Genomic DNA, 26,386 nt, shown 5'->3' with positions numbered 1-26,386 from the left:
CACCCCTGGGTAGTCCCCTGTGTTCTTGGAGGCCAAGCGCTGAGCACCACACACTCCAGCATAGGTCAAGCCCGAGGGAAGCTTGGGTGCCGGGGAGGGGGCACAGGGGCTGTGGGAGGCTCTCGCAAGATCTGCGTGGCTGGTGTGACCCAAGCCCTGGGCATGGGAGGCCTGCTTCTAGTCCCTCCTCACCACTGCTGATAGCAGACCTGGCAGGTGGGGATCTGGGAGCCCCTGTAGGCTGGGGGAGCTGCCCACTGGGCCGCTGCCAGGTTGGGCTCAGGATGACTGCCCATGGCCCAGCTCTTAGCTGGGCAGCCCGGCCCTCCAGCGCTGTCACATAGACGTGAGCACAAGCAGGTGTGGAGCTAGTGGGCAGGTGCACATGACGTCCCCAGGCTGGGGGTGCGGTGTGCTCATGGGGTCCCCAAAGGAGGCAGGCAAGTGGACACATGGGCTCCTGTCCACCTGGACCTGGTCCAGACCACGTCCCCTCGAGTCCCTCAGGCCGGCCTCAGTCTGAGCAGCCGCCACAGGGGGGCAGCAGCGGGCGGCAGGCCAGGCGGGCGGACACCAGGGCTTGGGACACGCAGGAGGCGGAGGCCAGGGAGGGCCGTGGACTGAGGCCCCCACCCCGCCTTTGCGGCCAGGGTTCAGCGAGTCTGATGCTGCCTCGAGCCGCCTGAGGGGTGCCAAGCCCCTGTCCTGGCGTCCCCCAGGCCTCCTGCACCACCCCAGGGCCCCACTGTGCCTCGGGGCACTGCCCCCCATTCCTGGTCACACGGTTTGGGGCTCTCCCTGCAGGCATCACTGCCCCTGCCCTGGAGGTGTAGCTCGGGCCCCCGGGGTGGCATCCCGGGCCAGGAAGCCTGTATTGGAACCCCCGTGCTGTGGCTCAGCCGCGTCCTTGTCTCTGCTTCTGGGGAGGGTCTGGCTGTGTGGGCCTTGCCTCGGGCTCTCTGTGGAGTTTCGGGCAGGTGGGGGCCGAGGGTGGGCGGTTCTGAGGCCCAGGTGTTCTCTGGCTTCGCTGGGTGGTCTTTGCCCCTCTGGGAGGTCCAGGGCCCCATGTCTGCCTGGCCTCGCGGCCCTTGTGCAGCTGGGCAGAGGGCAGGTGCCATGATGCGCTCTCGCTGACCTGCTGTCTGGGTGCTGTTGTCTGTCACGTAGCACTGTCAGTCTGCTACAGAACCGGACCGGGGGCTGACAACGGCGAGGAAGGTGAGTCTGACCTCTGCAGGCGGCCCTTGAATCTGCGTGGCTGGGTCAGGCGCTGGCCACCTGCATGCCCGTCCTGGCATCCCTCGCTGCCATGTGCTGCCGCTCAGCCCTGACAGGCCCCCCGAACGGGGAGCGCCATGGGTGACCTGCGGGGTCTGCCTTTCATCCGGGGTGTGTAGGGGCTGCGGCCTTGTTTTCCCTCCCCCTTTTGCTGCTCCGATGTCACTGTGTGATGCATCCTTACCCCCTTCCCATCCCGATGCCCAGGGTCCAAGCTTTTGGGGTGCCTGGGCACGAATGGGTACTGGCCCCGTGGCAGCTGCTGGGACCCCGCGGGGAGCTCCAGGGCCACTGCCCAGGTCGGGCAGGGGATGGCGCCGAGCACCCGGCTGGCAGGCCTGTGCCTGCGGGCCCACTGACGGGAGCCTTCCCCAGGAGAGGCGGAGGAGGAGGTGGAGAACCCGGAGGTGGTGGACCTGCCCGAGAAGCTCAGACACCAGCTGCGGCACCGGGAACTGTTTCTCTCTCGGCAGCTGGAGTCCCTGCCCGCCACCCACATCAGGTACCTGGCGGGCAGCCGGGCACGGGGGCTGCCCGCCCTTGTCCCCTGACGGCCTGGTCCTCTCTTTCAGAGGGAAGTGCAGTGTGACCCTGCTCAATGAGACTGAGTCGCTCAAGTCCTACCTGGAGCGGGAGGTAAGGCTGGCGCTGGCCGGGCTCTGTGTGGCCCGCAGCCCCGAGGAGGGGCTGTCACCCCCTTCCTGGGCCTCCCTCCCCCACGCGGAGGACCCCCTGGGGCTGAGCGCTCTCTGGAGTGACCTGTCTCGGAGAGATAAGGACAAGCACCTGTGCTGGCCACCACGATTGCCATCCATGCTGTCGTGTGGACGCGTGGCATATGGCGATCCAGCCCACTGCCTCGAGCCCTCACTGTTGACTCAGAGCCGGGTTGCATTGTGTGAAGGGTTTCTGAGTTTATAAAACCAAAAACATCCACCCTGCCAGGACTTGGGGCTGTGGAACCCACCTCCTGGTCCCACTGACGAGGGCCAGGGCCCCTGCATGGTAGGGTGCCACTGTACCCCCAGTCGTGACAGCCAGAGACATCTCCAGACAAGGCATATGTCCCGGGGAGCCACTTCCTGAGGGTGTCGAGAGAGGTGGCCGGTGGGGAGGTGGCATGAGTGCTCTGGGACCGCGTGGGGTGTGTCCATCACCTGGTGGGACGGTGGCAGTGTGACTCTCCTGCTACCAGTGAGGCATGGCTGGCTGCAGGGCCTCCTGAGGGGGCTCAGCCCGCCCGGCCTGGGGCTGCCTCGCGGTGCTGCACCCCACCTGTCGCCACTACAGCCTCCTCCTGCCACCCGGAGCTCCCGGGACGCGGCGGTGGGAACGACTGCGGATAAGGATGTGCAGTCCAGTGAGGGTGGGGTCAGGTGTCGGGGAGGCTGCTAGGAGGACACCGGCCTGCAGCACCGGCAGGCAGTGGCCGGGCGGCTGGGGGACGGCCCACACCTGTGTCTCGGGAGACTGGCCAACTAGAGCGTGGGCCGGAGCAGAGGCCGGGGGTGCCCTCTGCCGTCTAGAAAGGCCCCTTGGTGACCGGGCCACACAGGATGTGCACAGAGATGGTCGTGAGCAGGGGACCGGGTCTACTGGGTGGCAAATGCACGTGCCGCCCTGTGTGTAGAAGTGGCCCGAGACCTGTGCTCAGGGACAGCGCACCTGCAGGTGGCGGGGCCCGCGTCAGGCACTCTCTGTATCCATTCAGCTGGGAAGCGTGTTGTTGTCGCCTGATGACGTAACAGCTGCTGATTCGCACACTGGGTCCCCCAAGTGCCCTGTGGCCTGAAGGCCCCGGCGGGACTAACCTGATCCCTACTGCAGGCAAGGGTGTAGATGACCCGGCCCTGGGGTCTCACCCCCAGCACGGACCCACAGAGGGCAGCGGCCGCAGTGGGCAGAGGCAGCTGAGAGAGACAGCCCTGTGGGGTCACGGCTGGGGAAACGGCAGGGGCACAAGGCACCAGTGGGTGGCCCGGGTCGGCCAGCCTGCTCTTTGAAAATGATCCAAAGCAACTTGATACAGTTTCCAAGAAATGTGAGGGCAGCAAGGGGCCAGGGAGGCTGGACAGCGTGAATTCCAACAAGAACTGCCTAGTAGCTGCCATGTCCCGTGGACAGGGGCTGAGAGGCAGAAGGCCACGGCCTGCTGCTCCGCTGACAGCTCTGGGCACCAAGTCCAGAACATTCTGTGATTCCCCATGTGTGTACGTCTCCTCTGACAACATACACAAAAGCTGCACCGGCTTCCCGGAGGACGTGCCCAGAATCTGTCGGATTTGTTCCCAGATGCCTTCAGGGTTTTGTTGCAATTAAACGCTTTCTATAAACTAAATTTTCAAACTGTTGCTGCTGATAGGAATGCATAATTTCAGGGGTGGGCAGGCCCATCACCTTTGGCCAGCCCTGTGGGTGCAGCCCTCTCACTGCGGCCCCCATGAAGATCGTGTCCTATGTGCGAGGCACCATGCACCCTGTTCTCGGCGTCTGTGCCTCCTGTGGCTTAGTGCCACACGCCGACCATGTCCTTGTGTCTCCTAGGATTTCTTCTTCTATTCTCTGGTCTACGATCCACAGCAGAAGACCCTCCTGGCTGATAAAGGGGAGATTCGTGTGGGGAACAGGTACCAGGCGGACATCACCGACCTACTGAAAGAAGGTAGGCGCTCAGTGGAGTCTCAGGGCGCGTGGCCAGGGAGCCCCTGAGCAAGGCCAGGGCCCAGCAGGACGGGGAGTCTTTTTCCTTTTGGAATATGTTCTCATAAGTTTTTTAAAGCTACTTTCTCTCCAAAAAGCCTCATTTGGGACCTGTGGTAGCCAGAGGCCATGCATCTCTGCCAGGGGTGTAGCCCCGTGTGGCCGTCTCACGGGCTTCCTGGCAGCTTACTGCTGCAGATATCTGGCGTCCCTGAAAGGTGGCAGCTCTCAGGCCATGGACTGTGCCAGGCAGGGGCAGCGGGTCGGAGCTGGCCGGCAACAGGCCTCGCATACCGGGCCTTGAAGACAGGCTCGCCCCCCAGAAGCCACCTTCAGCTCACGGACTCTCCCTGTTTCTGTAGGCCATTCATGCAGGCCAGCCTGCCCCTTCAGGTCACCTTTCTTCTGGTGTCTACCTGGCTCTGTCGCTTTTTTTTGCTGGGGGTAGTTTTTGATTGTTAGCTATACAGTAGGACAGCAGTCTGACCACGTGCCAGTAGGCCGCAGTGGCCCTCTGACCCCCTCTCCTTACCTGAGCCCCTGCTGTGCTGGGCGCCCCTCCCAGGTCGTGTGCCCATCTCTGCCTGGCAGCCAGCCTCCTGCTTCCCCTCTGCTGGGAGGCGCTGACAAGCTGGCACTGAGGACCAGGTCATCACGCACCCCCAGGGTCTCCGTTGCCCCTGGAACCCCCACAGTGGTCCATGGGGCTGCTCCCCCGGCCTCTTGGGGCGTGTCCAGCGGCGGCCTGGTCTGTGCTGGGCACCAACCAGGTGTCTTCCAAGTGTACTTCGCGGAGCAGCGACTGCTGGCCAGCGCCTGAGGCTGGCCTGGGTTTACCAGCCTGTCCTGGCTGTGGCTCTCTGCACTTCCTCCCACATACACACCCACTGCCCGTCTTGGTCTGTTGTCTTTAGGAGGTCCTGCTCATCTGGGTGGATGGAGGAAGGAAGCTCTGTGGTGGGGGCCACACCAGGAGGCACCCAGGCCCCTGGTCCATGTGTGGCGAGGCTGGCCCGCTGGGGCCGGCATCCTCTGGGGCTCCATGGGGCCTCCTGGGCAGGGTGCCACCCGACCACACTGGGTCCCTGGCTGCCCAGCCCCTGAGCAGGAAGGGCCCGGTCGCGCCCACATCCCATGGGAGATGGGAGGCCCCCTGAGGACAAAGGAAGGCACCAAGTAGCTTGAGTGTCAGAGGGCCTCGCAGTCCTGGGCAGTGACTGGGCAGCTTGGCAGGAGCACGTCCTCCACCCGTCTGGTAGGTCCGCCTTGGTGAGCCAGCCTGGGGTGCTGGGCAGGGGCCCAGAAGAGTGTGCTGCAGCGGGGGTCCTGCCCTTGGTCTGGAGGTCCACCTCCTCCAAGAGCTCGGGGCTGAGTAGGAGAGCCCGGGGGGGCCTCAGGGTGCCGACCCAGGCCGCCAGGTCTCTTCTCCGCGAATAAAGGTCACTTCAGAGGCCATCCCACCTGTGTGGATTTGTGGTACTTGGCAAATAACGTCTGCCATCGCCAGCTCCTCAAGACAGACCTGCAAATGTCTGCAGCCCCAGCAGACCCCCACTGTGTGCCGGCTCAGGGCGACTGGATGGGGCGGGGCTCTTCCCTGGAGGCAGAGCTCACGGAGACAGGGCCTCTGCGGCTCCCCAAGGGCGCTCAGGTGGCAGGTGCGGTGAGGCCCTGGTCCTGACTGCGGTCCCCTGGGGGCTGGGCATGGCGGCCATGAATCTGCAGCGTCTTGGAACAAAAGCCCTTTGTCAGGCTGGCTGCTCCAGCCCGTGGCACCCTGAGCGGTGCCCATGGCCCCATCACCGGTGTTCAGCCCCTCCTCCTCAGACCAGAGGCCCACCGCAGCCCAGGGTGTGCTGTGTCCGGAGTCTCTGTGCCCGGCAGTGCATGTGTATATGCCCGCGTGTGGCAGCCTTGCCCCCAGCTCACGCGGCCCGTTGCCCTGGTGGGCCCTGGGACGCTGGCCACACCTTGGTTCCAAACAGCCCTGCCGGAGGCCATGCGGCGCCTCGTGGCCTTTGTTGGTCTTACGTGACACGTTTCTTGCTTCTAGGAGAGGAGGACGGCCGAGACCAGTCCAAACTGGAGACCAAGGTCTGGGAGGCCCACAACCCGCTTGTAGACAAGCAGATTGACCAGTTCCTGGTGGTGGCCCGGTGAGCTCTGGGGCCCAGGGACAGCCAAGGTGCTGCCTGGGCCCAGGCATGGGGCTTTGCCTCTCCTGTGCCCCCGTAGTGGGTGTTAGGGACAGGAGCCTTGGCGTCTGCCAGCAGGGGACCCCCAGCGAGGGGCATGGGGACTCAGGGGGCTGGGCCCCTGCCCCTGCTGCCTCAGGCCCTCACCCTATTGGGACCCCTTGCGGTTTCCAGAGAGGTCTGGCCTGGTCTCTCCCGTCCCCGGGTGTGGAGATGGCTCTTCAGGGCTGCTGACTCTGCCATGGGGTCCTTGTGGGTCCTGGGGCAGCTCAGCTTTGAGGGCTTGGACCTGGGCACCCTCAGGAGTACCTCGGGGGCCAAGCAAGCTGGGTCAGATGGACTCTTCCTCAGACTTCAGGACTGGACAGAGGGGCTTGCCTGACCACTGGCTGGCCCTGGACAGGCTAGGGTGGAAGCAGCCAGGATGGAAGGATGTGGCACCGGAGACCAGAGCCTCTGGGAATGAGGGAGGCAGTGCTCTGAGAGCAGCTTTGAGTGGGCAAACCCCCTCCCCCAGGCAGGGACAGCCAGAGGGGAGCCCCTGTGGGCATGATGGTGGTGGCCATGTGCTCGTAAGGCTCCCGCAGGTCTCAGTCTAGGCTGGGCCCCATCAGGAACAACTTAGGAACAGGCCCTGAGCCTGGCCTGTGGAGGGAGGCCTGACTGCTCTCTTACGAGGCACATCCTGCAGTGAGCTCAGCAGGCTGCCATCTGCCCGCTGGAGCCCAAGGCCGCTGCCGCTGCCGCTGCCCTCCGTGCGTGTCAGGCAGCTTTTCCTTTGCCGTCTGCTTGATTTCCGCCCCTGTGCCCTGGGCCACTCTCAGCCGGCTCCTGGGGGCTGCCGTGGTGGTGAGCACGTCCTCGTTTGGCATCTGGTCCTGGCGCCAAGAGTGGACAGGCTCTCCTGAATGTCCCTCCTCCTCTACCCAGCTCAGTGGGCACCTTTGCCCGGGCCCTGGACTGCAGCAGCTCCGTCCGGCAGCCCAGCCTGCACATGAGTGCTGCAGCCGCCTCCCGCGACATCACCCTGGTAAGTGGGCTGCTGGTGGCGGGAGGCTGGGGCTGAGCTGGGCGCCCGGGACTGGGGGCGTCTGCATCCTCGGGCACAGCCCTCCGTGGGGACGTGTGCACAGGGCTCGAGGCAGCTACTGCTGAGGCCGCCGGCCCGCGCCTTCTCAGGCCCTGCTGGGACCTTGCCGCACCCCGGGGTGTCATCCCTCTCATGTCGGAGGGGCAGTTCCACCCTCCAGAAAGCAGGCTACCTGACCTGGGCTCACTCCTCCCATGCGCACAGACCCTGCCCCGCCCGGAGTACGCCTGGGGCCCTGGGGCCCTCCCGGCAGCTGGGAGGGGGCAGCTGCAAGAAAGCCGGTCGGCCATCCATGGGCTGCTGGCTCCCTATGCCCAGAATGGGCCTCTGCCCTCCAGGGGACCCTCTCCCCACCTCGATCCCTGTGGGGGGGCTCTCTCAAGGGCCCCGTTTCTCCCCATGCATCCTCAGCCTCTCCTGGCACTCCTCTTCTCCCGCTGGGCGCGGGGTGGTGAGCCCTGTGTGGACTTGTGCATCCCAAACAGGGCCCGAGTGTGGCGCCTGCCCTTGGTGGGGGGGGGGGCCCGCCATGCAGGGCACCCAGGTGACCCCCGTGTCTCCTGCCGCAGTTCCACGCCATGGACACCCTGCACAGGAGTGTATATGATGTGGCCAAGGCCATCGCGGCCCTGGTGCCACAGGGGGGCCCCGTGCTCTGCAGGGACGAGATGGAGGAGTGGTCGGCCTCAGAGGCCAGCCTTTTTGAGGAGGCCCTGGAGAAATACGGCAAAGATTTCACGGACATTCAGCAAGACTTTGTGAGTACCAGCGGGCAGGCTGCCCTGCGGCCAGGGTGTGTCACCTGTTAACAGCCCCTGGCCGGGTGGGGCTCGGAGCCCCGCCCGCCGCATACGTGTGCACCAGGTTGAGGGTCAGCGCTGGGCGGTCCTGGGATCCTGGCCTCTCCAAACCATTCTGTTTCCTCACTTTGTTCTGCTTGTTTCTCACTTGCTGAGCCTCCTTAATGGCCTTGTTTTGTGTCCCTCACAAATGTTCGCCTGGTGAGCCCAGGTGAATTCCGAGGGCAGGGCCTGTGCCCTCAGGGCCCCCCCACCCTTACATCCCCTAAAACACACTTAACCTCCTTGGGAAGAGGGTTGGCGTTGCCGTTGCGGCAAGTTGCCGGGTCCCCTGGAGGGAAGAGCATGTCGTGCAGGCTGTGGCCGGGGTGACCAGGAGCCCCCGAGGAGGCCCCGTGTGGTGCCACCAGATGGTGCTGGTGGGCATCGGCGGAGCCCCCAGGAGGCAGAGGCCATGAGGGCAGAGAAGCCTGCATTGGTCGGTGGGGGTGGGGGTGGTAGGGCCTCAGGATCAGGCTGCAGACAACCACTGACCTGCCCGCCCGGGGCTGGCATGGGGCAGCTGGACCCTAAGGGACCACCGCCTTGTTCTTCATGACAGAGCAAGAGTCCTCGGCGTACACGGCAGACCTGCTAGCCCGTGTGCGCCTGTGGGCCGGCTGCCCGTGTGCTTGGGGCGGCTGGTCCCAGCTGGTGCACTGAACCCAGAGCAGCAGAGGCACAGCTGGGCAGCACCCTGTGTGGGACCAGAACTCAGGCCCTTGGGGTCCCACGTGGTGCGTGGACAGTCCTCCAGGGGTCCCGTGCTGGAGAGGGTCCTCCCTGACCCCCCCTCTCTCCTCAGTTGCCCTGGAAGTCACTCACCAGCATCATCGAATACTACTACATGTGGAAGACCACCGACAGATACGTGCAGCAGGTGCGCCCCGGGCAGGGGAGGCCAGGAGGGAAGCCGGCAGCCAGGGCACCCGCCTGCCAGGCCCCGTGTGGATTTCAGTGGGTGACACTGGTGTCCCTCTCCCCAGGCCTGCCTTCTGGCCTCTCTGACCTTCTGTTTTGTTTTAAGAAACGTTTGAAAGCAGCTGAAGCGGAGAGCAAGTTAAAGCAAGTCTATATTCCCAACTAGTAAGTGCCCCGCACAGCACCGGTGCCACCTTCCTGGGCCGGGTGGGCCTGGGCAGGGTGCCATGGCAGATGGTCCCTGGAAGCGCAGTCTTGGGAAGTCGGGTGGGGCCCCGCAGTCAAGGCCTGCTTGGCCCTGGAGAACAGCTCCTGGCAGACCCAGGCCTGGCTGTCCGTCAGCCTGCTGGGCAGCTTGGGGCCTCAGGACTCACACCTGCCAGGCCCAGGGTTCAACTCGGAGGGAACCAAGTGCCAGCAGACACAGCTGGGTCTGGATAGGGCTGGAACCTCTGTGGGAGCCACTTCTCAGACTGGCGGGGAGAGAGACTACGCACCCCCAGGCAAGGGGACAGCTGGCTCCCCTGTGGCCTGCGGGTCTGGACGGAGGACTGCCAGCCTCCCAGGAGCCATGTTTTCCTGGGAGCTGCGCACCTGTGGCCTGGTGCCCCTGTGACAGCCTCCATCTCTCCCTTAACCCTAAGTAACAAGCCAAATCCGAACCAGATCAGCATCAACAATGTGAAGGCAGGCGTGGTGAACGGCACAGGGGCACCAGGCCAGAGCCCTGGGGCTGGCCGGGCCTGCGAGAGCTGTTACAGTAAGTGCCCCCGCCTGGCCCCCAGGGCATGCCCAGCTCCCAGTGCTGGGTGCCCCTGTACCACCCTGGGGCCTGCCGGGGGTTGTGGGGGCCTTGCCTTGCCCAGGGAAGCTACTCGGGGTGCGGGGTGCCCCGGGGGTGGGGGTGGCTCAGGGGCGACAGCTGTGAAATGCTCTCTGCCATCACTGGTTCTGCTTAAGAACCCGTCTATTTCCAACTTTGTTGTCCGTAGCCACCCAGTCTTACCAGTGGTATTCTTGGGGTCCCCCTAACATGCAGTGTCGCCTCTGCGCATCTTGTTGGACATATTGGAAGAAATATGGTGGCTTGAAAATGCCAACCCGGTTAGATGGAGAGAGGCCAGGACCGAACCGCAGTAACGTGGTAAGTGGGCAGCCCTCCCGCCCCCTGCGTGGCCCAGTGCCCGGCCCGCGGTCATGGCGCTGTGTCGGGGCGGCGCGCCCCCTTCCGCAGAGCCCCCACGGCATCCCAGCCCGGAGCGGCGGTAGCCCCAAGTTCGCCATGAAGACGCGACAGGCCTTCTACCTGCACACAACCAAGCTCACGCGGATCGCCCGGCGCCTGTGCCGAGAGATCCTTCGCCCGCGGCACGCTGCCAGACACCCCTACATGCCTATCAACAGTGCCACCATCAAGGCTGAATGTAAGTGTCCCCCTGCCCAGGCTGCCCCGTCCCTGCAGGAGGGACACCTGTCAGGCAGGGCTGAGGCGACTGAGGCCTGTTGGGGGTTTGGAGCCCGGGCTCCCCTGGTGCTTGCCGGCCCTCACACGCGGCTCCCCACAGGCACGGCACGGCTGCCTGAAGCCGCCCAGAGCCCACTGGTGCTGAAGCAGGCTGTGCGGAAGCCGCTGGAAGCCGTGCTCCGGTATCTCGGTGAGCCCGCCTCAACCCCAGCTCTGCACAGGTGGCCAGTGTGCAGAGTGTGTGCATGACTGTGGTCCCTTTGGGGGGTCCCTTGCAGCGTGCCAGGCTCAGGTGGGGCCCTTTGGGACCAAGCTGCCCTGTCCTTCTGTCCCACCTGCCCCTCCTGCAGACCTGCAGTCCCCGGGGCCGTGGGGGCCGTGGGGGGCCGAGGTGTACGTGGGCCCACCCGCTTCTGGGAGGCCCAGAGCCAGGGCACGCAAGCCCCCAACTGGGTGGGAGGGGTGCGCACCTCGCCAGCAGCCTCCCGGGGAGGGCTCTCCTGGCCGGAGGGCCCTGAGCACCTCAGCTGGCACCCCTTGGCCTGGCCGCCCACCACCCAGCCCGCCGCAGGCAGCTTGTCCCAAACGGACGGCCCGCGAGTGCTTCCCAGTGAGGAGGTGACTTTCCCCGTGAAGGACGTTCCGGAACCTCGAGCCAAGTGTGTTCCACACGGATACCATGGCTTTGGCACCACTCACTGTCTGGGGTCTTGGTCCTGGGTCTGACCTTGTCCCATCCTTTGGGAGCCAGTGGCCTATGGCCCCTGAGAGCCACCAAGGGCTGAGGGTCCTCAGTAGGTGGGCGGCCTACACCCGCCAGGGCCAGCTCTCGGTGGGGCATGTCCTTGGCCAGGCCAGCCAGGCTGTTAATTCATCAGCTGGCCAATGGCCAGCTCTCTGCCATCAGCTCCGGTGGCCGGGACCTGGAGGCCGCTAATGGGCCGGCTTATTTATGGGTCTGTGTCTGGAGCCTGTAAGTTGCTGGCGGCCACCCAGCGATCCTGGTGGTTGGCTGGGGCTGCGGGACCCAGGGGCCCGGTCCCATCAGCCTCTCCCCTGCTCCCAGGACACGGCCCTCAGCGGGCCCTGGGCTCCGTGGGTCCCGGGCTGTGGCCGTCCTTGGTCGGGCAGGTCCCAGGTGGGGCCACCATTGCTGTTTACCGCCCGCCAAGTGCCCCCTACCTGTGTTGCTCCTGTCAGAGACCCACCCCCGCCCCCCCAAGCCCGACCCCGTGAGGAGCGTGTCCGGCGTGCTCAGCGGCCTCGCCCCCGCCAAGCCAGCCCCCGCCATCAACCGCGGCTCCCCCACCATCCTGGGCAAGAGAAGCTATGAGCAGCACAACGGGGTGGATGGTGAGTGCCGGGCGGGGGGCCCTCGCCTGCGCGCCGGCGCCCGCTGACCGTGTCTCCCCTCTCTCTCCCGACACCGGGCGCTGCCAGGCAACACAAAGAAACGCCTCTTGATGCCCAGCCGGGGTAAGGCCAGGCCGGCACGGTGCTGTGCCGAGCCCCCACTGCGCGCCTGTGTGTGCCGCGCTCCCTGCATGGTGCGCCGCGGGGCCCAGGGCACGCCTTTGCAGTGGTCCTCGCGGGCCGGGCCCTCCTCGCCCCTTCCTCGCCCACTTGTCATCTGACAGAGAACCAAGCCCTGCCCCGTGGAGCCCCCGCTCACCCAAAAGCCGCCTCCTGCCCCACCTCTGCCTTGCGGGCCAGCCCCTCCCTCCTGGCCCAGCGCCCGGTCTGTGGACTGTGCTTGCTCGCGTGGCCCTGGCGCCCCGCCGCCTGCTTTACTGTCTGCCATCGTGCTGTGACCACTGCATGCCATCAGCCTCAGCTTGTGTGGCTGCCTGTGCTGTGCCCAGAACCCTACAACCCTCACGTGTGCCCTGCCTGGTGGGCTGAGGACCTGTCCCCTCAGGGTAGACAGGAAAGATATGTAGCGTGGTCGGGGGAGGTCTAGGAGGCCTGGCAATTGCTCAGGCCAGCGTATCCTGTGGCAGTGCACTGGGGTGGGGGTCCCACACCTGAGGCAGCAGCACCCTCTTCCAAGTGGGGTGGGACGCCCAGGGGAAGGGAAGTGGGGGCCTGCGGAGGCCTGAAGCCGCCCTGGGACCCTCCCACCCTCAAGCGCCCAGGCTGGGGCTCCTAATGGGTCAGCTGCCCAGGCCCTCATTCCCCCACTGGCCTGGCACCTTGCCCCAGGGCCTCTCCGTGCCTGTTGTTACCCTGGTGAGGGGCATGTCAGCCCTGGAGGCCCAGTGGCCCCCCCAGATCAGCCTGCTCAGGATCCGTGTGGGAGGGAGGTAGACAGGAACCAGGCTAAAGGAAAATGAGTGTGGGGCTCCCTCCTGCCAGCCCTCGAGATGGGTCAGGGTCCCTGTCTGGGTACCTTGGGCTGGCCAACGTGGATGTGCCCAGAGCCCCTCTCTGGGCTCAGGACTGGAGGGCTGCTGCCCCTGAGGTGCTTCACAGGGGTGGACCAGACTTGGTTGTCTCCTGGAGCCTGTGGGGATGGGCTGCTTGTCTGTACCCCTGTGGTGGGCACCCCAGGAGCAACGTAAGCAAAGCATGCAGGCATGGAAATCTGGGCTGGTCAGTGGGTATCCTTGAGCCTTAGGGTCTGTCTGGTGAAGAGCCATTCCTCAGCAAGGCAGACAGAGGCCTCCCACTCCTGTGGGTTTTCCGGGATCTGCCTCACTACTGGCGTGCAGTGCCACCAAGGTGCCTCAGCTGGGAGGCCCCAGCCGGCCTGGGGGGCATTGGCACAGGCGTGTGGGCAGGCCTTCGCAGGCTCTAGGCATGGTCCTGCCCCGGAGGCCTGAACCCACCGACAGGCTGCCACGGGCGCACACTCATTCTAACGTGTGTTTTCTTCCCTCCGCACTGTCTCTCTGATAGGCACTTACCTGGGTAAGTAGCCCTTGGCAGGGGGCTAGCCCAGAGCTGGGCCCTGGGGGCTGCAGGCCCTTCCTTCTGCCCTGCCTGGGGGCACCCTGAATGAGAAGGTTGTTTGCAGGTGGGGAAGGGCTGGATGGCTCTTCTGAACCTCAGGATATAAACCCCTGCCAGAGCACTTTGGGAAGACTTCCCGGGCCAGCCACACACCTCACTCACACACACGCCGCCCACGCTCACAGGAGCCCAGTGGGCAGAGGTGCCCGCCCACTTCCCAGCTGGGTCTTCACCCAGTGGGCCTTCAGAGCTCTAGCACTGAGTGTCTGTCGTGGGTGGCAGACCTGTGCTGGTGGGGTGGCTGTGACCTAGGATGGTGCCTTTTTCAAAGCTTGGGACTCCAGATCTTGCCCCCCACAGTGTGGAAGCCCCTTTGTCCTGGCCAGCTGGGCACTCCTGTGAGCCTCCATCAGCTTCTCACAGGGCAGCCAGCCCCAGGGTCTGTGAGGTCAGCTCCAGCCCCTGGGGAGGAGCCCGATTCAGCCGTGCAGGGGGGCTCTCTGGTGCTGCCATATTCATAGTTCGTGGGGCATTGCCTGGTCACCGGGGGAACAAGGCCCAGTCGGGGTGGGTGGGGGACATGCAGAGCCCCTGGGAGCTCCGAGGGCTCCAAGGCACCCGTGTCCTTCAGCCCCTGCCTGTGTGTGGGCTGTGGCTCGTGGGGGTGCGTGTGGCCCCAGTTCCCCACCTGGGTGGGCGTGAGGGCCTCACGCGCTGTCCTTGTTCTTGTCAGGTCTGGCGAACCACGGACAGACCAGGCACATGGTAAGGGGGCAGGCGGCGCGGCTGTGCTAGTGGGACCCCGGCCCTGCACACACACGGGCGCACGTGTGTTCACACAGCTTCCCTGGGCGTCTGGGAAGAGGCCCAGGGAGCCCCGCCAGGCCCTGCTTGGGAACGTGCCGAAGGACCAGTGGGACCAGAGGGGCAGGCGGCGGGTACCTCCGGCCCATCGTGCTGGGGCCGCTGCCTCGAGGTCACAGGGCAGCCCCCTCATGCCAGCCCTCTGCCACAGGGACCAAACCGGAACCTCCTGCTCAATGGGAAGCCGTACCCGACCAAGGTGCGCCTGATCCGGGGCGGCTCCCTGCCCCCCGTCAAGCGGCGGCGGATGAACTGGATCGATGCCCCCGATGACGTGTTCTACATGGCCACCGAGGAGACCAGGTGGGGGCCTGCCTGGGCCAGGGCAGCGGGCGGGCAGGTGGCCTGCAGGCCGCGGCGTCACACGGGGCGTCACCCTCCCCTTGCAGGAAGGTCCGCAAGCTGCTCTCGTCCTCAGAGACCAAGCGGGCCGCCCGCCGGCCCTACAAGCCCATCGCCCTGCGCCAGAGCCAGGCCCTGCCACTGCGGCCGCCGCCGCCCGCGCCCGTCAACGACGAGCCCATAGTCATTGAGGACTAGAACCCGAGGCCACGGCCCGCCGGTCTGGTAGTGCCCCTCCCGCCCCCGTGCAGAGAGCGGCTCCCTGGCGCTTCCGAGAGGCCCCTTGCCCTGTCCTGGGAGTGCTGGGGAGCCGTTTTAGCTTTGTGTTTACTTTTTGGCTGGAGCGGAGCTGAGGAGCCTCCGCGGCCCACACCGCCCCGCGGCCGGCCCACGTTTTGTTGTGTTCTGTTGAAGGTGCCATTTAAAATTTTATTTTTATTACTTTTTTTGTAGATGAACTTAAGCTCTGTAACTTACATCTGGAATGTTAGGATCGGCGTGGCCAGCGGCCAGCCAAGCTGCCTGGTGGGGTTGGCCCCTTGTCTTTTCAAGTAATTTTCATATTAAAAAAAAACAAAGAAAAAAAAACTTATAAAAAGAAAAAACCAACCAGCTCTCTCGAGTCTTCTGTCCTGGTCCCTCTCCTGTCTCGGGCCCTCAGGCCGTCCCCACCCCGCACACCAGGGGCAGAGCCAGCCTTGCTGCGGGTGGGCGGCCGCCCTTGGTGGGAGGCCCTCTGGGGAGCCCCAGCAGGCAGTGTGGCCCACACCATGCTGGCCTGCAGGCTGGGCTATGGGTTCTGGCCCAGTGCCCACCTGCAGGGCCCGGTCCAGTGTCCACCAACCACCCATGGGGGCAGAAAGAGGGTCAGCCAGGGTGGGGGGACTGGAGCTGCAGCCCCCACCCCAGCCCTACCCGGTGCCTGTCCAGAGCAGGCGATGGCTTGGACCCGGCCTGGGATCCAGACTGGCAAGTGCCTGGCTCCCCTGGCCACATGGCTCCCCTCCCGCCAGGGCAGCCAGCAGAGCTGGGTCTGATGTGCCCACCATCCTGCTCCTGGCAAAGCCCTGCCCAGCTGTCTGAGATTTCTGCTGGGAGCCACAGGCCACCCCAGCAGGTGTGGTCCCCACAGTGAGGGTCTGCTCAGATTCCAACGAGTCCTCACTCCTCAGAAATCCTAGCTCAGGCCGGCCCCTGCTCCCCAACCCTTGCTGCCCTCAGGGTAGGTGAGAGCTTGCCAGCCTAGGGAGGAGGGCTCAGCCAGGCCTTCCCCATGGGGCTCCCTCACCCCTCAGCCCCGAGCTGTGCCGCCTGTGCCCCCAGCCCTGTGAGGTGTGGACGTCTCTTGTTAAAATAGAAACCACTTCTGCTCGCTCGCTGGAGACAGATAAGGGGCGTGTTGGCCCCCATCCACGAGCCTGTGGTGGGGCCCCCAGCCACCAATTCTAATCTGCAGCACCCGTGTGTGCCCCCACTGCCCCTGGGCTGACGTGTGGGGTCCCAGCTGGGGGCTGTGGGACAAGGCTGGTGACCTTGACAAAGACCAGCTTCCCGGGAGCCGTGCCTGCTTGCCTCCCTCCCCAGGCCCGGGGCTTTCTCCCACCCTGGCCCACCGCTCCCCAACAGGCCCAAGGAAGGCAGCCCTCATCCTGGCTGAGCGCTGTCCCAAAGGCAGGCAGGCCCTGAGGAGAGTCAGGGGCCCCGCCCCACCCCAGCACCGTGCCTGGGCTGCTGGGGGGCTGAGCTGGGGCTGAGCTGGGGCTGAGCTGGGGCCAGAGGGAGCAATGGTCTCAGTGCCTAAAAGTGGGTTAGCCAGTTCTGCCCTGCTTTTGTAGGCTGAGCACAGGACTTCAGCCCCCACCCAGGGCCAGGAGCACCTCAGGCAAGAGTTGACTCCCCCAGGGGCCTGCCTGGAGACCTGCCATGCCAAAGCTCCTCACCCTTCCCAGGCCTTCTACCACCCACCACAGCCCAGTCCCGGGCCCCACAGCAGAGCTGAGACTCCGTCCTGCCTATCTGCCAGCACTGCTGCGACACCATGCCACTGGCCCAGGGGAGGGATCTGCCTCCACACCCAGCCCCCTGGCCCAGCCGGGCCGCCTCGGGGCCCTGCGTACCCCTCTGGAAGCTTGCTGTCTTCGCCCAGCCAGGCCCCCACCCCTGGTCCCCACTCCAGCTTGTGGTCTGATGTGGTTGCTGTTGCTCAGCCTCCATTGATGTACCGATCTGTCAGAGTTCTGTCAGGTCAGGGGGCCTGCAGCCGGGCCCAGGGACTGCAGCTGGGGGCAGGGCAACTGTCTGGCCCGCTCTGCCCACTCCCTGCCCCCAAGACACCTGACCTATGCTGAGCCCTTCCTTCGCTCCGCCTCTCACTCTCCGGGCAGGTGGGGCTGGGGCACCTGTGCCCAGTCAGCCCTGCCCTCCGCAATGTCCTGCAAATTTCAGAGGCAGGGTGGAGTCACAGAGGGTGGTACCTGGGGCCCAAGCTGGAATGGGCATGGTAACAGGTGCCAAGTTGGACAGTGGGCCCATGAATTATTCAGAGACACAGGACTCCCAGCCGGAGCAAGGGGCAGGCTGTGAATAGCTGACCTGAGGGAGCCCCCACAGTGGCCACCCTGCCCAGGATGGGGACCTCTGAGGCCTCCTCTTCTGTCTCCTGCCTCAGCTGGCACAGGGCCAGAGTCAGGGTGCCAACCGGGAGGGGTCTGGTCAGGCTGGTCAGGCAGGCTTGGGGGGTGCAGAGTTCCAGGGCTCTCGTTCTCACTCACGGAAATGGCAGTGGCTGTAGGGTGAGTCCGTTGGGGGAGCCGGGCCAGGGTGGGGCCACACGAATGCCTAGGAGGCTCTGCAGGGCCATGGGACACCGACGCGCTCCCTCAAGCACTCTGCACACACACCTGGTGCCAGGGGTCTGGAGCAAGTGATGGAGGCCTGCTGGCTCCTGGTCCTCTGGCCGGGTAAGTGCACCAGGCAGAGGACAGTCGGGGGCTGGGGGTTTGCCGACATGGTGTCCCACACAGAGACTCACAGACATGGGGCCTGGGCCTGGCCGCCTGGGTTTGGGGGTCTGTCTGCCAGGCTCGACACTCAGCTGGGGCTGGAGGCCCAGAGGACCCAGAAGAGGAGGAGCCCCAGGAGGAGGAGGCCAGAGAGTGGGGGGGGGGGGGGTTGTCCCCCCAGGGGGTGGTTAAGACCAGGTTCTGCACACTCCAGGGTGGATGCAGGAAGCGATGGGAGTGGTCAGGCAGACCCTCCTTGGGCAGGGGACTGGGGAACCCTGGGGTGTCCTGAGTGCTGGCAGGCAGATCCTAGCAATTCTGCCGTCCTGGGGATTGCTTGGAGGCCAGGAGGCCAGCGGTGGTAAGCTGTGAGTCCTGAGCTAGCCGGCTGGGTCGGAGGAAGACGCTCAAGGCAGGGTTCTGGGAGGGGGGAGCACATAGATGGCAGGGTCAGCCCACAGGGGCACGGCACCTGCAGAAGGCACTTCCATCTCTGTGCCCCTTTTCTCCTGGCATCCTTACATCCCCTTTCCCACTGGGAGCTTGGGCGGGACACCTACCCTGCGCACGCCCCTGGGGTCCCTGATGCCGGGCATCCCCTGGCTTCCAACAATTTCCCGTACGCTGCTTTTGGAAGTGGCGGGCACCCTGACCTTCCCCGCTGAGCCTTCGGCATCACTGACTGGGGCAGGCGTGGGGCGGGGTACGAGGATGCGACAGGGACCGGGACTAGCCGGGTGGCCGCGCGCCGCCCCTATTCAGCTTCTCTCGCGATCCAGCTTCGCTCCCCCGCGCGGTCGTTGCTACAGAAACCGAGTAACAAAGGGCCGCGCGGGGTGGGTGTCCTGCGCGCGGCAGGGTGCTGGGTGGGGTCCTCCCGGGAGCCGGGGTGCCAGGACGGGGCATCCGTCTGCGTGGGCGCCGCCCTTCCAGGCCGGGCTCCGCGGGCCCGGACTGCCCCGGAGCCGAAAGGCCGCGGAGCCCCGCCCCCGCTGCCCCAGCCCGAGGCCCCGACGTTGCCGTGGAAACGCGCGAGGCACGGGCAGACGGGCGCCAGGCAGGGCCGGCCGTCCCCCCGCCGCCCTGGCAGGTGCGCCCCCACCCCTCGGTGCCCCCCACCGGCTCCCGGACCCGGGGGACGGGCTCCCGAGGCCCCTCCCCGGCCGTGGAGCCAATGGGCGTGCGGACAGCAGCGGGCAAGGCGGGGCGGCGGGCGAGGCGACGGCGGCGCGGAGACAGGCGCGGGCGGAGGGCGCGGACCGACCGGGTGCACCGACCATGGCCTCCAAATGTCCCAAGTGCGACAAGACTGTGTACTTCGGTGAGTGCCCGGGGCCGCCCGGCGCCCCGCTGCCCTTCGCGGTCAGCCTCCTGCCTCAGAGCCGCGCGCCCCCGCAGTCCTCGGCATGCGCCCGACCCCGGCCCCAGGATGCGCGGCCCCGCGGCCAGCTCGCTTAGCTGCCACGCGGGTGCGGCCGGATACTGGAGCCGCGACGGGGTTGAGGGGTGGCCACGCCCGAACCCGAAGCGGCCAGTGAGGGTGGGGCGAGGGCCCGGGGGCCCTGGAGTACGTGGTCCCCGGGAGTGAGGCAGGGTTGGAGGAGCGCCGAGGGTTCGCGAGCGCCTCGCGGTCCGACACCGGCGCTAAGCGGGCGGGGTCGGGTGGGGCCGGACGCGCTGGGCGCCTCCCGCGCGCTCCCTACTGTCTGGGTCCTTCCTCGTGGACACGTGGCTGGGCTGGGGTGGCCCCGAGTAGTGATTCTCTCACCCCGACCTCTGCCCACACAGGCCAGGCCACATCTGGGCTCTGTCTGCACTCAGCCCACGGCGGAAGGAGGGGGCGACCTTGGCCTCTACCTCCAGCATGTTCCAGCATGTCTGCTGCGTTGCCACCAGTTCCCCCAGGACTTTCCCTCGGGGGCAGGTGGGGTGGGGTGACACGCGGGTCCCCACAATCAGGAGAGGGCACTGGAGCCCAGGTGGCCAGGTCCCCTGCCATGACAGGAAGAGTAGCAGCTCTCAGCTGGGATGCCCCCCGGTAGGTGGCACTCCCAGTAGGCAGCATAGGCCCCCCTCACCGTAGGCAGCACCTGTTGGCGCTCCCCAACTCCCTGGCTCGCACCCGGTTACCCAATTACTCAGGTCCTCTCCTGTCCTCCCCCACTTTGCCAGGCGGCATAGTCCCTGCCCCGTGAGCACCCTCCCACCAGCACCGGCACAGGACAGACTTACTGCCCGGTCTGAGGACAGGGGTCAGGGTCTGCAGTGGGGACTGGCCTAGGTGGAGCTGCCTGGCCATGCCGCGGAGGGGTGGAGGAGGAGGCCCCGATTGTTTGCTGTTCCCAGGGGGGAGGGACCGGATTTGGCCTGGAGTGCTTCTGGGCTGGCTGGGAGCCCAGGGGCTTCCGCCACCTCCCCGGGAGCCCGCCAGCCCTCTGTTCTCATCCCTGAGAGGGCCAGTCCTTTAAGGCTGGGGTGGGGGACAGCCCCAGGGTCCTCCTGCCAGCCCACTGACCATGATTTGCCCCAGCCGGGCAGCTTAGGTCTGTCCAGGGCTGGGTCCTGGGCCGTCAGCCCCGTGGGCAGCCCAGAAAAGCAACTCTGCCTGTTGGGGTGGTGCTGGCCCCCAGTGGAAAACAAAGGCGGCTCAGACCAGGCGGCTTCTGCCCTGGCTGGGGGGCACTGGTGGAGGTGGGAGCCAGGGGCCTGGGGTCCTGCCCACCCCTCAAACAGGCTGCGCTCCAGCAGCCGTAACCGCTCAGTAGAAGCAGAGTGGAACCCCGGCCAGTATATCCCAGAGTGACCTCAGGATGCCATGCCATTGTGTCCCCAGCAGTGGTGCAGCTGGGTGGGAGCCAGCCCCATTCCGAGCCCCATCGATTCTGCCTGCTCAACTCGGGTGGTGATGTGGGGCCATCGACCTGCCCAGTGGGTCTGAGGGTCATTCCCCTGCCCCCCTGTGGCCACATCACAGCACCGGCCAGTGCGGTGTGGGTCTGGCAGCCCTGAACCGCAGCTGCTTCAGCCACTGCTGGCCAGTCAGAGAGCTGGAAGAAGATGCCGGGCTGGATCCTTGGGCCCAGCCGGCACCAGCTGCCCTGGCAGGGACTCAGGCAAGGGCGGGGTTGGCCAGCCATACCCCAGCATCCCTGGGTGGAATGGGCAGAGGGCTCTCAGCCTGAGCTCCCTGAGGAGGGGGGTGGGGCAGGGGTCCTAGAGACTGGCCCTGGCCTGGCTGGGCCCAGCAGATTTCACCAGGGCCATGGGAGTTGGCACTTGGAGCCCCAAACCTGGGCTACCAAAGGATTCGTTGCTGCCAGCAGTGCCCACGGCCACCATGGCTTGGTGTGTGTAGGGGGCAGCGGCCAGGCAGGGCCCCACTCTCTGCTCCCCCAGGCCCTAGGGAAGGCCTGGCCTAGGCAGTGACCTCTCTGAGGGACCAGAAGAGCCCCTGCTCCTTGGCCTCCTCTCGGAGCTCAGCCTGACTCCTTCCCTGGGGCTCCTCTGGCCAGGCCCCTTCCTTTCGGAGTTCCTGCTTGGTTCCGGCCTTTCTTCCTGCCCTCTCCTCTGTCCTTTCCTGCCATGCCCCCCTGAGGAGGGCCTGGCTTCTGCCCTCTGGGAGTCCCCACCACCACTTCTGAGCAGCCAGCAGCTGGGAAGGAGACCTCGGGTGCCAGAGCCGCAGCTGGAGGCTTGGGGGTGGGTTCTTGGGGCCGAGGGTGAGGAGGCCACACGCAGGCTGGCATCCTCTCCTTCAGGGGGACAGGGGATGGCCTTCCCCCAGGGGGCCTGGGGGCTCAGGGCTGCTCCCGTCAGCCAGGGACGCCCTGCCAACTCCATTAGGGCTGGACTGAGGGGTTTGGGACCTGTGTGAGGAGGGCAGGTGTGGCCCTGGGGAGAGTCACAGGTGCTTGAGCTGGGGTCCTGCTTGAGCACATGACCCCAGGCTGCGAGGTGCCCCAACCACATGGATCACAGGCTGTTAACTGTGGGCGCTGCAGCATGCCCACAGGAGACCCATGGCCCCGCCCTGACCACGCCTCCTGTCCCCAGCTGAGAAGGTGAGCTCCCTGGGCAAGGACTGGCACAAGTTCTGCCTCAAGTGCGAGCGCTGCAGCAAGACGCTGACACCTGGGGGCCATGCCGAGGTGAGCCTCTCCACACGCAGGCAGGGAGGGCTCCAGGTCTGGGGCTGTGCCAGGCACAGGCCCTCACCCTCACCCTCTGCCTAGCATGATGGGAAACCGTTCTGCCACAAGCCATGCTACGCCACGCTGTTTGGGCCCAAAGGTGAGCTGGGCCCCAGCCCTTTCTGTGTCCTGTGAGGCCTGGGGGTGACCTGTGTGCATCCTCGACCGAGCATAGACATGGGGACAGCAGGATGCTTGTAGGGGGCCTGGTCCCCTTCTCCCTTTGCCCATGGGGCCTCTCCCATCCTTGGCAATCTGGCTTCCTCCATGCCCTTCCAGAAATATGCCTCAGCCCACCAGTGCCCTCTGGGTGGGGATTCTGCCCCCACAGAATGGGCTGTGGAGGGCTGTGTGAGGGCCGGGTGGTGGGCTGGCCACTGGCCACCACTCCACAGTGCCCGCCACCCCGCAGGTGTGAACATCGGAGGTGCAGGCTCCTACATCTATGAGAAGCCCTCTGCTGAGGGACCTCAGGTCACTGGCCCCATCGAGGTCCCCGTGGCCTGGGCTGAGGAGCGGAAGGCGAGTGGTCCCCCAAAGGGGCCCAGCAAAGGTGGGCCAGGCTTGGTGTCTGGGGGGTGGTTATCAGGACAGCTGCACCCCACCCTGACCCCTCCTTCCCCCCAGCCTCCTGTGTCACCACTTTCACTGGGGAGCCCAACATGTGTCCTCGCTGCAACAAGAGGGTCTACTTTGGTGAGTGCCTCCCCTCAAGCCCCCGAGAGTCTGCCCTGGAGGGCCCGGGCCTCACCTTCTCCTCCCCTGCCCAGCCGAGAAGGTGACGTCTCTGGGCAAGGACTGGCACCGGCCATGCCTGCGCTGTGAGCGCTGCGGGAAGACGCTGACTCCGGGCGGACACGCGGAGGTGAGGGTCCCGCGGGCTGGTGGGGGCTGCCCCTCCCCCAGTAGTGGATCTGGTCTTGGCTTTGGGAGGCTGAGGCCCCGGGGAGTGGGGGGGGCCCTCACAAGCAGTAGGCTGCGGGGGGTGGGACAGACAAGAGTCTGCCCCGCCTCACCCCCACGCTGCACCAGCATGCCGGCCAGCCGTACTGCCACAAGCCCTGCTACGGAATCCTCTTCGGACCCAAGGGTGAGTGTGGCCGGGAGGCTCCCGGGTATGGGTGCTTGCCCTGCCCCTCCCCATTACTCTTCCAGCTCTTTCTGCAGGAGTGAACACGGGAGCCGTGGGCAGCTACATCTATGATACGGACCCTGAGGGCAAAGTTCAGCCCTAGGCCCCCAGCCAGACCCCACCGGAGCACATGGGCCATCTGCCCCCTGCCACCCCTGCCCCAGGGCCCGCTGTTTGGCTCTCTGGTGAGGTGACCAGCTGCCCGGTGCCACTCCAGCATGTCCTGAGTGCTGGGGCAGGGGGAAACTGCCCTGGGCCAACCCCAGACAGGCCCACCCAGCCACCTGTTTGCATCTCTGCTGCCCATGACCCTCTTCTGTGTCCTTGAGGCTCCATGTCTGTAGGTCTTGTGGCCCCACATGTCCCTGTGTCTGCGTGACCCTGGCTGGGTCTCTCTGGGGGCCACCCCACTCCCTCTCCTGCTGCCCTGTGCATACCCCACAGGGTTGTTTATGCTCCCCTGCTGGTGATGGCACAGTGCCCCCCACACACATCCCACAATACACACACACCCTCGGTGTTCCAGAGGCACTGCCAGCCTCCCACACTGCCTTGCACAGCCTTCCTGACCTCCTCACGTGGTTCATGCTCAACTGCTGGGAGTTTTGCCGTCAGTAAAAGGTTTCAGAGTTGCAGGACCCAGCACTGTGTCTGCTTGTGGGATGGGCATGAATGTGGGACAGAAAGCCTTTGTCCCAGCACCCTGGCCTCAGAGTAGGTGGAGGCTGGAGGGCCTCCAATGCTGAGGTGGGGTGGGTGGCTGAGGGGTCCGATGAGGTGGAGGTGGGGATGGGAGGCATCTTTCAGGAGTCCTGGTTCCCAGAAATGCCAACAGTGGGCATTCGAGCCAGGAGATGATTGGGTCCATCAGAGACCCAGAAGTGAAGAGAGGTCAGCCTTGGAAAAGAGAGCAGAGAACATGGCATGTGGAGGAAGAGGACAGGTCCCCAGGGTCCTCTGCAGGGACAGGTGGGCGGGCGTTCAGCCCAGGACAGCCTAGACGGACAGGGTTTAGAATGGGGCGTGAGGTGGTGGTGGGCAGGCTGACAGGCCTGCCTCCGCATTGCTGGAGCGCATGGACGGCAGGAGGGCAGCCTCAGATCCGGTCCTGGGGGCTTGAGTTCCCTGCCCAGGTGCTCCTCCCAGCCAGCAGCCCCAGGGGCGCCTCCTGGCTGCTCACCTTTACCAACTGCTCCCAAGAAGCCACCAGGGGGCACACCTCCCCTTCCACTTCTGGCAGAAAGCCACTGCCTGCCCTGGGCACCTCCCCACACACAACACCGCCGCCTCGGGCTCCAGGTGTGGTCACCGTGGGCTCCTATGCCCTGCACCCCAGGGCCAGCTCCCCATGCCCCAGCCCTCATGTAGGCCCTGCAGCCCACTGGCCCATTATCCCGCCGGCTGCCATCCATGTCCCCGGGGTGGATCACAGGCTCGGGTGTCGGGCAGTGCCAGGTTCCCTCCTGGCCAGTCCGAGCCAGGCGCACAAAGTGGGCGGCAGCATCTCCTCCCACCTGGCCGGTGCCAGAAATGCAGCCAGAACGTTGAGGGCGCTGGCCGGGGGCAGGGGAACAGGGTACTGGGGATCCCAGGGTTGCCTGTCCCGCACCCCAGGCAGAGCGGTGGGGGCAGGTAAACGCCACCCAGCAAGTGCACAGACCAGGTGCCCACCTCCTGCTGGGCAGGGATCCCTGGTTTGGGAGCTGTTTGGGGATACTCAAGACTTCCCTGAGCGCCCCCACACCCGCCCTCTCTGGGTGTCAGACGGGAAATTCCTGCGCTCTGGGCAAAGAGGAGCCGCTGAAGGCGCAGCAGGGCCCCTCCCTCGGAAGTCTTCAGTGGAAACTATGTGGAGGACACGGGGTGGGGGGGTGGGTTGTAGGGTGGGGAAGGCAGCGCGCCCTTCCCCAAACCCGGGGGAACTGGACCTGTTTGTGGGCAAAGGCCCCTGGATGGCATGGGGGTGAGGGGTGTAAGGTAACTTTCAGGGCAAGTTGGCCCTGGCCCTGCCTGAGGCGCAGTGCCCCCCACCCCCCGGGCTGGCCAGGAAGGGTGCACTGCCTTTCCTGAGGGCTGAGGATGACTCGCCACCGTGTTTGTTTCCAAGAGTTGTCATAGAAACCGGGGCGGGGCCCCTACTGCCGGTCCCGCGCTCGCTGGGCGCTGCCCGGGCCCCATGGGCTGCACCAGCTCCGGGAAGCCTTTCCCCACAGCCAGGTGCTTCCCCGGCATCCCCCTCAAGATGCAGGGGCGGAGGGCATGACTTCTGTATCCTGCCTTTTCCACCTCCCTCTGCCCGGCCTCCACCCCATCCACCCCGCCGCCCACACCCTGCCACTGAGGCGGCCCTGAAATGCCTGCTGATCACCTAGCACCCCGTCCAGAACCCCAGGGCTGTGCACGGCCCCCCGGCTTCCTTCTCCATCCTCTCTAACCACACCACACCTTCCATAGGTCCAGTTTAACTGGCCAGGTCTCTCCAAGCTTCCCTCAACTCCTGCCGCCCCCACCTCTGTCCTGGTGCCCTCAGCCAGGCACCACCACGGGGCCTGCTCTGCCTGCAGCGTCCCCTGCCCCACTTGCCTGAGGCCCAGCTCCTCCTGCCCATGCCCTAGACAGACCCCACCCCACCTCTCCCTTGGGGTCTGTCCAGCTTCCCCTGGGCCCGTGACTCCCGGGATCAGTCCTGGGCATCCCTTCCCATCATGGAGGCTCCCCATGGACCCATCTCGGCTCAGACTAACCTCCCTGAACTTCTTTAGGACTGGAGGGGCACAACTCCTGCCCTTGGGTCTAAACGCCTGGCTCACTGACCACTGGCTGAGCCCATCCCCCCCACCCCTTCCTGTGCCAATGACCCTGGCTCTGGGCTGCTGAGGGCTGGGCCAGGCAAGGACTGGGGCCGAACAGAGTGGCCAGGTGTGGGCAGCACATTTTCCCAGGGCCTGGCTGGCTACAGGGGGTGGTGGGTGTACAGCCCATGAACAGGCCCAGCTGCTGGACTGGCCGGTCTGGAATTTGAGGCAGTTCTGTATGGGTTTTGGCTTCAGGACATAGAGATTCCTGGAATGAATGAGGCGCAGCATGGTGGGGGAGGAGTGGGCAGGGGCACCATCTGGCCAGGCCAGGGACCCCAGGCGGGCTGGCTGAGGAAGCTCAGTGTATGCACCCCAGCCCCTCCACCCCATCTCTCTGCAGCCACTCCCGCTTCCCAGAGAGGGGAAGGGCCTCCTGCCTACCTGGGCTGGGCGAGTTCCAGGGTGGCAGCAGGGGGGTCCTTCTGGGAATGCAGTTTGGCCCTGCAGGCCCACCCTAGGGCAGGACCTTGGGGCAGACAGGGTCCCGAGAGACAAGCTGCTGAAAATAGGCCCTGGGAACGGCTGAGTGTCAGTGACTCAGCGGGGCCTGGGAGAGGG

The 26,386-nt window shown here is 65.8% G+C and overlaps 2 protein-coding genes across 6 annotated transcripts in view; both read left to right on the top strand.

Moving 5' to 3' along the window:
• The window catches only part of MTA1 (metastasis associated 1), a 35,978-nt gene extending 20,723 nt beyond the window's left edge, over positions 1 to 15,255 (top strand). The window contains exons 4-22 of one of the 4 annotated variants that reach the window (XM_073241725.1): positions 1,168 to 1,218; positions 1,654 to 1,780; positions 1,851 to 1,914; positions 3,823 to 3,940; positions 6,032 to 6,134; positions 7,104 to 7,203; positions 7,833 to 8,021; positions 8,908 to 8,982; positions 9,130 to 9,188; positions 9,668 to 9,783; positions 10,016 to 10,167; positions 10,258 to 10,447; positions 10,589 to 10,678; positions 11,689 to 11,841; positions 11,929 to 11,964; positions 13,387 to 13,398; positions 14,174 to 14,205; positions 14,456 to 14,607; positions 14,694 to 15,255. In XM_073241725.1, coding sequence (XP_073097826.1) covers positions 1,168 to 1,218; positions 1,654 to 1,780; positions 1,851 to 1,914; positions 3,823 to 3,940; positions 6,032 to 6,134; positions 7,104 to 7,203; positions 7,833 to 8,021; positions 8,908 to 8,982; positions 9,130 to 9,188; positions 9,668 to 9,783; positions 10,016 to 10,167; positions 10,258 to 10,447; positions 10,589 to 10,678; positions 11,689 to 11,841; positions 11,929 to 11,964; positions 13,387 to 13,398; positions 14,174 to 14,205; positions 14,456 to 14,607; positions 14,694 to 14,844 — 1,970 coding nt within the window. In that variant the 3' untranslated portion in view covers positions 14,845 to 15,255. Of the gene's footprint in view, positions 1 to 1,167; positions 1,219 to 1,653; positions 1,781 to 1,850; positions 1,915 to 3,822; positions 3,941 to 6,031; positions 6,135 to 7,103; positions 7,204 to 7,832; positions 8,022 to 8,907; positions 8,983 to 9,129; positions 9,189 to 9,667; positions 9,784 to 10,015; positions 10,168 to 10,257; positions 10,448 to 10,588; positions 10,679 to 11,688; positions 11,842 to 11,928; positions 11,965 to 13,386; positions 13,399 to 14,173; positions 14,206 to 14,455; positions 14,608 to 14,693 lie in introns of those variants that run through there. The other 3 variants (XM_073241726.1, XM_073241727.1, XM_073241728.1) reach the window with 3 other exon arrangements.
• Positions 15,256 to 17,435: 2,180 nt separating this feature from the next.
• LOC108407442 (cysteine-rich protein 2) lies at positions 17,436 to 23,602 on the top strand. Of its 2 annotated transcripts, none has more exons than XM_017676805.3 (8): positions 17,436 to 17,606; positions 21,702 to 21,796; positions 21,881 to 21,938; positions 22,251 to 22,391; positions 22,466 to 22,534; positions 22,609 to 22,703; positions 22,871 to 22,928; positions 23,006 to 23,602. In XM_017676805.3, the coding sequence occupies exons 1-8, from the start codon at positions 17,573 to 17,575 to the stop codon at positions 23,071 to 23,073; spliced, it is 618 nt and encodes a 205-aa protein (XP_017532294.1). In that variant the 5' UTR covers positions 17,436 to 17,572; the 3' UTR covers positions 23,074 to 23,602. The 2 variants fall into 2 exon arrangements, with proteins under 2 accessions (XP_017532294.1, XP_017532293.2); XM_017676804.3 differs by lacking the exon at positions 17,436 to 17,606 and adding an exon at positions 17,946 to 18,969.
• The last annotated feature ends 2,784 nt before the right edge of the window (positions 23,603 to 26,386 follow it).

This window comes from Manis javanica, chromosome 8, assembly GCF_040802235.1.
Source record: "Manis javanica isolate MJ-LG chromosome 8, MJ_LKY, whole genome shotgun sequence".
Taxonomy (NCBI): Eukaryota; Metazoa; Chordata; class Mammalia; order Pholidota; family Manidae; genus Manis; species Manis javanica.
This window is presented reverse-complemented; position numbering and strand designations above follow the sequence as displayed.